Source organism: Pelophylax lessonae (genome assembly GCF_965119305.1).
Source record: "Pelophylax lessonae genome assembly, chromosome: 11".
Taxonomy (NCBI): Eukaryota; Metazoa; Chordata; class Amphibia; order Anura; family Ranidae; genus Pelophylax; species Pelophylax lessonae.
Genome location: NC_138778.1, coordinates 34,471,464 through 34,484,041, shown reverse-complemented (window position 1 = coordinate 34,484,041; position 12,578 = coordinate 34,471,464). Strand labels below are relative to the sequence as shown.

Below are 12,578 nucleotides of genomic sequence, written 5' to 3'. Positions count from 1 at the left end.
GGTTCAGAATAGATAACATTCAGGCAGTTCTGACAATCCTAATTACCAATCTCAAGGATGCCAGAGGCTTTAAAACAGAAGTAAAGTCAGCTGTATTTTTTTTCCAAGGCCCCCTAGGTGGGTTATGTTATAATGTACAGCATATTAGTACATTATGGCACACTTACCTGTCATATGGTGTCCTCCCAGCACAGCGCTGGGACCAATTCCGCTTGCCCCTGACGCTTCCTTCCTTCTAGGTCCTGTACCTTCGGCCACTTGATAGGCCAGGCCACGATGACGCCACTCCCGCGCACGCACACGGAAGTCACATCAGCGAGGCACGGATCAAAGGCCGATTGGGGCCCTAAATGTTCACTGATCTGTGCATGCATGACTCAGTGAACATGACAGCTGATAGGCAGAAGGATGCATTCATGGAAGAAGAGACCAATAGGGTCTCTTCTGTCATAAATGCCTTGCCTGTCAGCCATTTGAATAAACAAGTTTATTTCCTCTCTAAATCTTTCAAAATGTTTAATGAATGAACATGAGAGGTAGAGCAATAAAGATAATACCTACACAAGGCTCATGGCAGGTGTTTTAGATTGGTGTGGTCCAATTTCACCTACTTGGTACAGCCATCCGAAGAAGTAGATCCCAGCTACAAAGGCTCTTCTCTGAACCAGATCATGTAGAATACAGATCATGTAGAATACAGAATGCCATTGGAGGTTCCTCTGTCTTCTTTGTCACTCTAGCTTCACCTTGCCAGAGAAGTAAAAGACGATTGTAGCTGCTACAAAGTTGCTACTGCAAAGTTTTTAGCATTTCATTGCTGTAATTGGCAGTTGCCAATATAACATAGGTCCCATATCAACAGGCTTTTTTCTACTGCAGCGGTCTTCAAACTATGGCTCTCCAGTTGTTCAGGAACTACAATTCCCATCATGCCTAGTCATGTCAGTGAATGTCAGAGTTTTGCAGTGCCTCATGGGATGTGTAGTTTCGCAACAGTTGGAGGGTCGTAGTTTGAGGATCCCTGTTCTACTGCATGTGATGTGTGTATAGTCAGTATTGTGTGGTCGAAACCACTTCTTCAAGATCAATATCTATTGCCTATACTGAAGTCCCTCACGAGAAGTGAGAGTAAAGTATCGCACTGAGCTCCACATATTGTCTAGTCCTCAGGACCAAGGGACTCTGCCAGGGCTAAAATACATTATGAGAAGTGCAAAGGAAGAATTTCACTGAGCTCTTTGCATTGTACAGTTATTAAACGGCTTCTTCAGGATAGAGGAACCCTGCCTTTACTGAAAACCCCTGTGAAAGATGTATGAGAAGGACAGAGCTCTATGTGTGTTCCATTTTCTCAAACTAAGAAGGCCACTTAATATTACCATGGGTGTGATTGGGTGTTATTCTACCTCTACACTGTCATCATTTTTTTTTTTTACTTCTCTTTCCCCAACATTTATGCTCTTACAGTGAGTGTGATTTGGAGTCTTCTGGCAATCTTCAACCTACATTGCCATCCAATTTTTTCTTTTCTTTTTCCCCCCAATATTTATGTTCTTTAGGTAAAGTCCTGGAAAATAAATTACAGAGAAATGGCTCTGTAATTTAATTTATTTTCTATGCATTCATTATAAGACGGCCAACGTCAACTGCTGGAAAAATATAAACAAGTCGCCAAATAAGTGAATAATAAAAAATAAATGAAAGATATCAAAAACAGCAGGCATATACAGTAAAACCTTGGATTGCGAGCATAATTCGTTCCGGGAGCATGCTTGTAATCCAAAGCACTCTTATATCAAAGCGAATTTCCCCATAAGAAATAATGGAAACTCAGATGATTCGTTCCACAACCATTTATTCATAAATCCTTCAGTTTATAGTCCATATAAAAAGATTATAACCATAAAATGTCCATCCACAAATAGCCGCTTCCACAAGGGGATTAGAAGCAAAATCCAGCAGAAGCTACAGAGTATCAAAGAGAAGAGAGGCGCCTCTAAGTGTAGCAATATGGTTCCATTTAATGAAGGTACAACATTTAGCAACTCACATGGTTGATGAATAAAACAGGCACATCTAAGTATGCCAGCATCCGGGGTAAAGCTGTCCACATAGACTTCTTCTTCTGCACCGCCGGCTACCAGTCTGTAATCCTGACCGGGAAGACCACCCTGCAGTAAAGCAATCTGAAAGCAAGGGGCAGCATGAAAGGGATGAATGTAGATGGTGGTGCGGAGGATGGACTATGTGGACAGCTTTAGCCTGGATGCCTGCATCCTTAGATGTGCCTGTTCCAATCATCAACCATGTGAGTTGCTAAATGTTGTACCTTCATTAAATTTAACCATATTGCTACACTTAGAGGCGCCTCTCTTCTCTTTTATACTAATCTGTGACTTGAGGCTACTTGTATATCAAGACATTGCTTGTATATCAAGTCAAAATTTATTTGAAAATTTTGCTTGTCTTGCAAAGCGCTCTTAAACCAAGTTACTCTCAAACCAAGGTTTTACTGTACTATACACCACTTAGGCAGTCATCACATGCCAATTTTGGAATTAAAAAGTAAAATGTTTCATAACGAATAGGATTTGTATAACATCCCAAAGCTATATTTTATATATTTTTATTTATTTTGAAGTTTTCATGTATTTTAATATTTTAAAGTTAAAGTGATGCTAACACACACTGGTAAATTTACATGGTCCCTTCTCTTTCTGTATATGGATGGTGGCACTGTAATTATTTTAATTCAAAAAATCATCTAAGTACCTTTTTCCTAATCGATATACAGCTGTCACATGACCAAGCTCTTTCCCAGCTTGTCTGCAGGGAAACATAAGCAGGAGGAGCCACTAGTCCTCTGCTGCAGGTCTCATGTTTAAAAAAAAAACAGACTTTGGCATACAGAGTAAAAATAAATAAATAACATTAACAAACTGCTTTAAATTGTCATACAAATATGTATTTGAAATTAAATCTTTATTATTTTTATGGAGGATTTCTGCCAGTCACAGGTTTTATCACGCCCCTCTAGCCTGTGCCTTAGAATAAGAGGGAGGTGAAGCCTCCATTAAACTACATGTACAGTAATATCCCCCCCCATTGTGCTAAGCTGGTTAGTGGGCATGGAGGCTGTCATTTACCACTATGTATACGTCCACATGTGTGACTCTATAGTCACATAGGCTGCTCAGATGTGATAGGGAGGAAATGCCCAGCAAAGAAACTCACTGAAAACTGAGCATGTGCAGAATTGCCACCACAGCTGCAGAATCCCTAGCTGAATTGGGGACATGAACAGAAGGTGGAGATAGAGAATAGCACAATAAACAAGGTTTTTTGCAGAATACAGGAAAACACATCTCATAGTGACTGTGCATGTAATACACCATTTATTTATAGTTTTTTTATGATGTGGGTTAAGTGACACTTTAAAGGAAGTTTGTTCAGAATTAGCACTTCCCATCTTCCCAAGCAGAATTTCCCGAATTTTCTCCCCTTTCCTTTTTTTTTTATTTGTTTCTTACTTTTAGCCCCACCCTCCACTGCCCATCTGGCCAAGGCTAGAATAACGTGTAGCTGTTCCTGTTCAACTGCTCAGCCCAAAGCAACAGCATGACATCTAGGGAACTATCATTATCAAAAGGAGTGTTTAGCAATGGCAGCCTCTACAATCTCTTGTGGTATAGTCCCTTTAATCCTTTTAACTCGGGATTATTTGGGGAGCCATATCATCTGCTGGTGTTGGTCCACTGTGTTTTATAAAATCCAAAGTCAGCACAGCCCTCTACCAGGAAATTCTAGAGCAATTAATGCTTCCATCTGCTGTCCAACTTTATGGAGATGCTGATTTCATTTTCCAGCAGAACTTGGCACCTGCCCACACTGCCAAAAGTACCAATACCTGGTTTAATGATCATGGTATCACTGTGCTTGATTGGCCAGCAAACTCATCTGACCTAAACCCCATAGAGAATCTGTGGGGTATTGTCAAGAGGAAGATGAGGGACACCAGACCCAACAATGCAGATGAGCTGAAGGCCGCTATCAAAGCAACCTGGGCTTCCATAACACCTCAGCTGATCGCCTCCATGCCATGCTGCATTGATGCAGTAATTCATGGAAAAGGAGCCCGACCAAGTATTGAGTGCATACTATACTGTACATGGACATACTTTTCAGTAAGCCAACATTTCTGTATTAAAAATCCTTTTATTATTGGTCTTATAAGATACTGAATTCTGGGTTTTCACTAGCTGTAAGCCATAATCATCAAAATTAAAAGAAAGAAATGCTTGAAATATATCACTCTGTGTGTTATGCATCTATATAAATTTTCACTTTTTGAATTAAATTACTGAAATACATTTTCTTTTTGATGATATTATAATTTTATGAGATGCACCTGTAAATCTCTATGAAATCGCTATGATGGATGAATTATGGTTTACTGGCCTTTTATAGCATTTTATTTTATTGTCCAGGTTTTGGAACTGGAGAAGTCATTGGCACACAGTTTAAAAGAATCTGCACTTCTTGCAATAAACAGTAAGACATCCATATCGTTCCTATTTCTTTTCCATCAGCATACTTTTGTTCTAAACCCAATAAAGTCTATATAACTAATATGCAATTTTTCACACCCAGATGGATTACATGGAGGAATTCCTATTCCAGCACTGGCCAACATAACTCTGCAGGATTACACACTACAAATCACCCCAGTAAGGCTGTTTTTTTTTTTTTTTTTTTGCTTAATTAAAAATACTTTTCCTATTTAGTTCTTTGTGAAAAAATGGGATAAAGGGGTAAGTGGGACCTCAAACTCCCCAAATATGGGAAAAAGGGAATGGGAGAGGCAGGTATACTGGATTTTTGGGTACCGATATCTTAGTTAGTTGTCTTGAAAAACTTTGTTAAAAAAGTATAGCTTTATTAAATATAAAAAGACAATAAACAAATATTGATTTACAGCAATATGACATACATCACATATGACTAACACAATAAGTATCTGCTAAAATTCATTTAGGATGTGAAGAGTAGTCGGAATATCTCCGATACTATACCGATCTATTTAGTTCTTTGTTGTTCTGTCAGGATTGTCATCAGTACTGAATGTACCAAGCAGAGAAATCTTCTAATATTAAACACTGCTGCCACCTTTTGCCATAAAACTATACGTTTTACCGATTGGTTCATAAAGCTGCTTGTTCCTCCAAAATTCAACATTTATCTTTTTAGTTGATGGATACAGCAGAGAAGAACCACGGGCAGTTTTTCTTTTTTCTTTTGTTAGCTTAATATGGGAGTAGGGCTATAGAGCACAGAAATCTCCAGCATAGGTCAATGCCCTTCTCTAAAAAGTATGTCATGGGTAGCACCAAGGCGAACATTAGGGTCCAAAGATCGATAAACAATTAACTCATGAATTTCAACCAGTTCCCACCCAGGCCAATTCTGACATTTCTCTCCTACATGTAAAAATCTATATTTTTTTTGCTAGAAAATTGCTCAGAACACCCAAGCATTATGTATGTTTTTTTTAGCAGAGACCCTAGAGAATAAAATGGCTATCGTTGCAATTTGCTATATCTAATGATATTTGCGGGATTTTTCAAACACTGTTTTTTTTTTTTTTTAAAAAATACACTTTCATGAATTTTAATGCAAAAAAAACACAATATATAACCCATTTTGTTGTAACATATAAAAGATGATGTTACGCTGAGTAAATAGATATATAACATGTCACAAATTAAAATTTTGCACGCTCGCGGAATGGCAGCAAACTACGGTACTTAAAAATCTCCATAGGCAATGCTTTTTTACAGGTTTAGAGTTACAGAGGAGGTATAAAATAGAATAGAATAGAATTATTGCTCTCGCTCTGACGTCTGTGTTGATACTTCACATGTGTGGCGTGAACAATGTTTGCATATGCATTTGCTTCTGCATGTGAGCACAAGGGGACATATATATATATATATATATATATATATATATACTGTATATATATATATATATATATATATATATATATAATTTTTTTATTTTTTTTTATTTTACACTATCCCTTGAATTAATTCTTTTCACTTTTATTCCTATAGCAGGAAAAGTAAACATCCCTTTATGGAGAGACCTGGGGTCTATAAAACCCCAGATAACTCCTCTACCCTGGAAAGTATGAGATAAAAAAAATGGATCTATGCTTTCTAGGGAAAAAATGGCAATGCTTAGATATGCCAGAGCTGGAAGTGATGTCATGACATCGCTTCCGGCCTCCCATGGTCATAAAGAGGACCTTGGGATCAGACTTCCCAATCACAAGAGAGTGCCTGGGGAGGCCCTGGAGGGCAGTGAGAGGGGATTGTAAAAGAAATCCAGCAGCTAAGGAGCTGCTAGGATGGCTTTTAAAATGGCAGGGAATCACTGGCTGGAAAAAAGCTGCCAGCATCACCCAGATATTTCCACTCAAAATCCACAACGTCATATGATGTCATGCGGATGGGAAGTGGTTAAACCCCAACACTGGGCTCCTGTTCCCTGTTGCTGTTCTGTTGCCCATTGTCTCTGGGAAAGTAAAGCTCTGTTCACTTCTAGGCGTTTTTGGATGATTTTCCGCTCTAAGCCTCAGCTCTAAAAATGCCCAATAAGACTAATCCAATTCATTTCAATGGTCCCTGTTCACATCTGAGCGTTCTGTTGCCTTAAGCAAAACGCCCGTTGCTCAAAAAGTGAATGAGCTTTTTTGGAAGTTTACAGGCTTTTTACTGTTTTTCATTGGTCACTTGTTATCTCAAATTGCCTGCACAAAAACGCTGCAAAAACGCTACAAAAACGCCCTAACAAAGCCCGAAAAGCTCCTGTAAAAATAGCAACACCTAGATGTGAACGGAGCCTAATGGGCCATACACACTATAAGATTTTCTGAAGACTTTTTCCCTTAGATTTACCAAAACCATATACTATGAGGTCAAACCTAAACACTTTCAATTTGTATGCAATCTGGCAGGCCCCTGCACTACATAGAAAAGGTAAATCTGAAGGAAATCTAAGCACAAAAGTTGGATAGTGTGTATCCAGCTTAAGGGTTGGGAAATCTAGTATTGTACAGTTGTCACCAGACCAAGAACAGAAGCGAAATCTTTTAATGTGGACATTTGTACTGATGTCTAAGAGGGGATTTCACCTCAAATTTGAGAGATTTCTCTTTTTATTGCGTCTCTGGGAAAGGAAGTGAAAGAAAAACTCCTCAATGGAGAATAGAAGAAAAAAATAAAAACTCTGTCTGCCTTTTATTTGGGCCCAGCTTCCATGGTTCATTTCTTCTTTATACATGATATATAGGTATAACTAATATTGTATTCCAGCTTTTTAAAGTTAACTTACCCAAATAACAGTAACGACAATTATTACTAGTAATGTACAATTCAAGAAAGACAAACTTGGGGATAAATTTGATAGTATAAATAAAACTACCAGTGTCCAAACCACATTAGTGGTGCCCTTCTATTTAACCAAACCCGGCATTTCGGATGCCAGTGAGACACAGGAACTCTCTGATGAGAGACACTAGAGCCGGTCACTGCAGCTCATTTCAGCATTCCTGCAGTTGAATTCAAGTCTGGGGTAAGCAAGCTCTATTCTATTACCCACTAAGGAGTGACTCTTTAAGCACTTCTGGACCGGAAGATTTTCCCCCTTAACCACTTAAGCCCCGGAGGATTTGGCTGCTCAAAGACCAGGGCCTATTTTGCGATTCAGCACTGCATGACTTTAACAGACAATTGCGCGGTCGTGCAACGCTGTGCCTAAACGAAATTGATGTCCTTTCTTTCCCACAAACATAGCTTTCTTTTGGGGGTATTTGATCACCTGTGCGATTATTTTTTGCGCTATAAACAAAAAAAGAGCGACAATTCTAAAAAAAAAAAACAATATTTTTTACATTCTGCCATATAACATCCCCCCCCCCCCCAAAAAAAAAAATGTATGAATCAAAATTTTTTTAAGTTTTAGGCCAATTTGTTTTCTGCTACATATTTTTGGTAAAAAAAATCGCAATGAGCGTATTTTGATTGGTTTGCGCAAAAGTTATTGCGTCTACTAACTACGGAAAAGATTTATGTCATTTTTTTTTTTTTTTTTACTAGTAATGGCGGCGATCTGCGATTTTTAGCGGGACTGCGACAGTGTACAGATTGGACTGCTAACTGACATTTTTGACACTTTTGGTGGGACCAGTGACATTACTACAGTAGTCAGTGCTAAAAATATGCACTGTAACTGTACTACTGACACTGGCAGGGAAGGGGTTAACAGTGTGGGGGATCAAGGGGTTAAATGTGTACCTAGGGGCGTGTTTCTAACTGTGGGAGGCGTGGCTTGTGGAATGACCATAGAGACCTGTGATTCTATATAGAAGGATCACAGGGGCTCTATGATCATTCCAGGGAGAAGAACAGTCAGTTGTGTTTACAACAGCCGACCGTCCTTCTCTCTCAGCGGGGAATGATCGCGGGTGACAGGCGGCAATCGGAGCCTCCTGATACGTGCATCCTCTTCCCCGCTGACGAGAGGGGGTGGGAGCGCGCCCCCTAGCTGCAGGCGCGCGACCGACGTAGCCCTACGTCAGTTTGCCTGGTAGAGCCACACTGCCTCAGTAAATACATGCCATGTGGTATGCAACCGGTTAAGCTACTTACAATGCGTGATACAGGCATTACCATAGCGCTTGTCGCTTGGTTATATCACATAGGTACAGTTTTCTCAGCATTGTAGCCCATTTATAGGGTCCGGACGTTTTATTGTAACCACCTTTTATGGGTAGGGAGGGGTATTTGTTTGAGTGTTACGGCATACTTTTTGACTCTATTTTTATACTTGATTACAATAATAAAATATATGTTTGATTACCAACAAGTTGCGCATCTGCGTGAATAACCGCTTGGTTGTCTGGGAGCAGAATCTTTGTTCCCTAGCTCAACTGTTGTTTTTTAGTAATGTACAATGTATGCTGGCGCTATTAGATTTCAACACAAATTACAGTATCCATGTAATATTAAAGGGGAAATGATGATAATAACAATACAAAAAATAACTTATTCTTCCACTGTCAATGTCTGTTGATGTCTGCATGTAGTGTATTTGAAGGGTATTTAAATCAATGGCTTTTTTGATTACAAAACAAATCCAAGTTTTCATGATCTTGCCGTGACCATTATGACAGCGTCAGGGTGTGGCATGGCTTTGTTAATAAATTAATTATTAACAAAGCCAAGTCACAAAAAATGGGGTACTTTTATGCCTAGCAGTGGGCATGGCAAAAAATGTTTTTTTTTGCTGCAAAATCAAGTGGGCCCATTCATGCCTAGTGATTAGTGATTGGAAAGCACATATAGGAACATATTGATTTTCTTCTTTAGTCATGATGGAGAGGCTGCTCAAAGAGGAAGCATGACCATAGATTTAAATTAATTGTAAACGATCACCTTGTAAAACAACCCATTTCGTTTAAAATAGAAATGAAAGGGAAAACATTTGTGTGTAGATATAAAAATACATTGTAAATATTTTTTTTCTCTTTTTTATAAGTGATCTCATTCCCTTTGTTCTCAGCTGCATAAGAGCTGGGAGGGAGGAGAAGCAGCAGTACACTGAGCTTCCCAGTGAATGGCTGTGCATCGGAGGAATGTCAGGACAAGTCTGATCGCTGGAGGAGAGCACACTGAGCATAGAGAGCTAGAGAGCTAGAGAACTGACCACAGTGTGCTCTCCTGCTTAGTGTGGTCAGTTTTTAATAGGAAAACAAGGGGACTGGCTGGGACGCCAGGGATTTCACATAAGGGAAGCAATACAAAGACAACAGGATAGTTTCACATACAAGTACATAGTGCAGCCAGAGTCAGCGATCCCACCAGGAAAACTAGGCGGCCGCCTAGGGCGCACTGCTGCCTAGGGAGGTTGCAGCTGGCTTTCCGAGACTCCGCTGGATAGACCTCATATGTGCTGTTTTTTGCCCATGGCCACGGCCGGCGCCACATGAGACTCTGTGTCTCCGCCATCCTGGCATACTGATGCAGACACTAACATTTTTTCCCCTACTCATATTTTCTGACTGTTTTCACTAGTTTTGTATTTAACTAGGGTCCTCCAGGATGGCACATCAATGGGTGCTATTGCTAGAAGGTTTGCTGTGTCTCCCGGCACAGTCTCAAGAGCATGGAGGAGATTCAGGAGACAAGCAGTTACTCTAGGAGAGCTGAATGGGGCTGTAGAAGATCCTTAACCCATCAGCAGGTCCAATATCTGCTCTATTGTGCAAGGAGGAACAGGATGAGCACTGCCAGAGCCCTACAAAATGGCCTCCGCAGACCACTGGTGGGAATGTCTCTGACCAAACAATCAGAAACAGACTCCATGAGGGTGGCCTGAGGGCCTAACGTCCTCTGCTCTGTTCTCACTACCCGGCACCGTGGAGCTTGATTGGCATTTGCCATTGAACACCAGAATTGGCAGTTCTGCCACTGGCGCCCTGTGCTTTTCACAGATGAGAGCAGGTTCACCCTGAGCACATGTGACAGGCATGAAAGGGTCTGGAGAAGTCATGGAGAACGTTATCCTGCCTGTAACAGCATTCAGCATGACCGGTTTGGTGGTGGGTCAGTGTTGGTCTGGGGAGGCATATCCATGGAGGGACGCACAGACCTCTACAGGCTAGACAATTGCACCCTGACTACTTAGGTATCGGGATGAACTCCTTGGACCCATTATTATACCCTATGCTGGTGCAGTGGGTCCTGGGTACCCCTGGTGCACAACAATGCCCGGCCTCATGTGCTGAGAGTACGCAGCCAGTTCCTGGAGGATGAAGGTATGGATACCAATAAATAGCCCCCGCACTCGCCTGACCTAAATCCAATAGAACATCTCTGGGACATTATGTTTCGGTACATCCGACGCGGCCAGGTTGCACCTCCAGTCTGTTCAGGAGCTCAGTGATACCCTGGTCCAGATCTGGGAGGAAATACCCCAGGATGTCGTCTCATCCGTCGTCTCATTAGTAGCACGCCCCAACATTGCCAGGCATGCATACAAGCATGTGGGGGTCATACAAACTACTGAGTACCATTTTGAGTTGCTGCAATGAAATTTCAGCAAAATGGACTAGTCTGCTGCATCATTTTTTTTTACTTTAATTTTCAGGGTGTCTTTGAATTCAGCCCTCTGTAGGTTGATCATTTTCATTTCCATCAAACGATGTGCCATCCTTTCCTTCCTTACACATTACCCAGTCCATATCAGTATAGATATCCAGCATGATTAGTTTTCCCCAATGAGATCTGATGTGTTTTCAAAGTGTTCCTTTCATTTTTTGAGCAGTATATACAAAAACAACAGCAGTCTTTTAATATAATATATAAAAGCAGCAGTCTTTTAAACAAATTTTATATATATATATATATATATATATATATATATATATATATATGTATATATAATATTACTAGTCTGCCGCTGCTGATGTTATATTGGGGATCATACTGGTCCCTCCTGAGCCCCACCATCTCTTCTCTCTTCTTTCGTCCTTTTTTTTTTGTTTACGGGGGGGGGGGGGGAGAGGGGGCGTTGGTTCAAGTAGCTTGTCTTGTGCCAGTCCTACGTACAGCAGGCACATATATCAGGGGTAACAAACGCTTTAAGCATAAAGATAGGCAATCCTACATGAGTACATGAGGGATCTAGCTGAGGTCACCAAATTTAGAAGTTGGAAGGAGATTCAAATGTGTTGGAATCCACTCATAGATTGGATGGTTTTACACTGCAGTTGAATGCATAGCATTTTGTATAGGAGATTGTTAGCTATAAAAATAAACTAACAATGAATGTGACTTCGTTTTCAGGAATGTTTACTGGCATCAACGGACATGTACTACATACCATGGAGAAAACTATTAGACATTCTACCCGAGCACCAGTCTCCAGGCCATCACACGCTGTAAAGATTTATGAACATTAACAAGATGGTTGTCCAACAGGCTACATGGCTGTTCATGGTTTGGATGCGTCACAACGTCAGATCATTTTAATAAACAGTAGTTTCACCAATAATGTTTTTATCCTTTGTATAACAGCAAAAAAATAATACTGTTAGCCTCCAATGAAAACAGCAAGTTTAGAGTTAAGTGTACACACTGGAAAAGGAAAATTTCCATTAGTTAAAGTGGTTCTAAAGGCAGAAGATTTTTGTAACCAAATGCATTCTATGCATTAAGATAAGAAAACCTTGAGTGTGCAGCAGCCCTTCTCAGTCCCCCTAATACTTACCTGAGCCCCATCTCAATCCAGTGACGTGCACGGGTTCCTTGGCCATCTGGGACTCTCCCTCCTGATTGGCTGAGACACGGCAGTGGTGCCATTGGCTCCCACTGCTGTCAATCAAAGTCAGTTGGCCAATGAGGAGAGAGAGAGGGGTGGGGTCAAACCGAGGCTCCCTGTCTGAATGGACACACAGAGTGCCCCCATAGCAAGCTGCTTGCTGTGGCGGCACTTGACAGGAGGGGGGGGCCAGG

General features: G+C 40.7%; 1 protein-coding gene across 1 annotated transcript in view; it reads left to right on the top strand.

Moving 5' to 3' along the window:
• LOC309567155 (bactericidal permeability-increasing protein-like) overlaps positions 1 to 12,008 on the top strand; it is a gene marked incomplete at its 3' end in the record, with an annotated part of 127,970 nt that extends 115,962 nt beyond the window's left edge. Inside the window, exons 14-16 of the mRNA XM_082272502.1 lie at positions 4,488 to 4,551; positions 4,651 to 4,727; positions 11,910 to 12,008. Coding sequence (XP_082128628.1) covers positions 4,488 to 4,551; positions 4,651 to 4,727; positions 11,910 to 12,008 — 240 coding nt within the window. The remainder of the gene's footprint in view (positions 1 to 4,487; positions 4,552 to 4,650; positions 4,728 to 11,909) is intronic.
• Between the last annotated feature and the right edge of the window lie 570 nt (positions 12,009 to 12,578).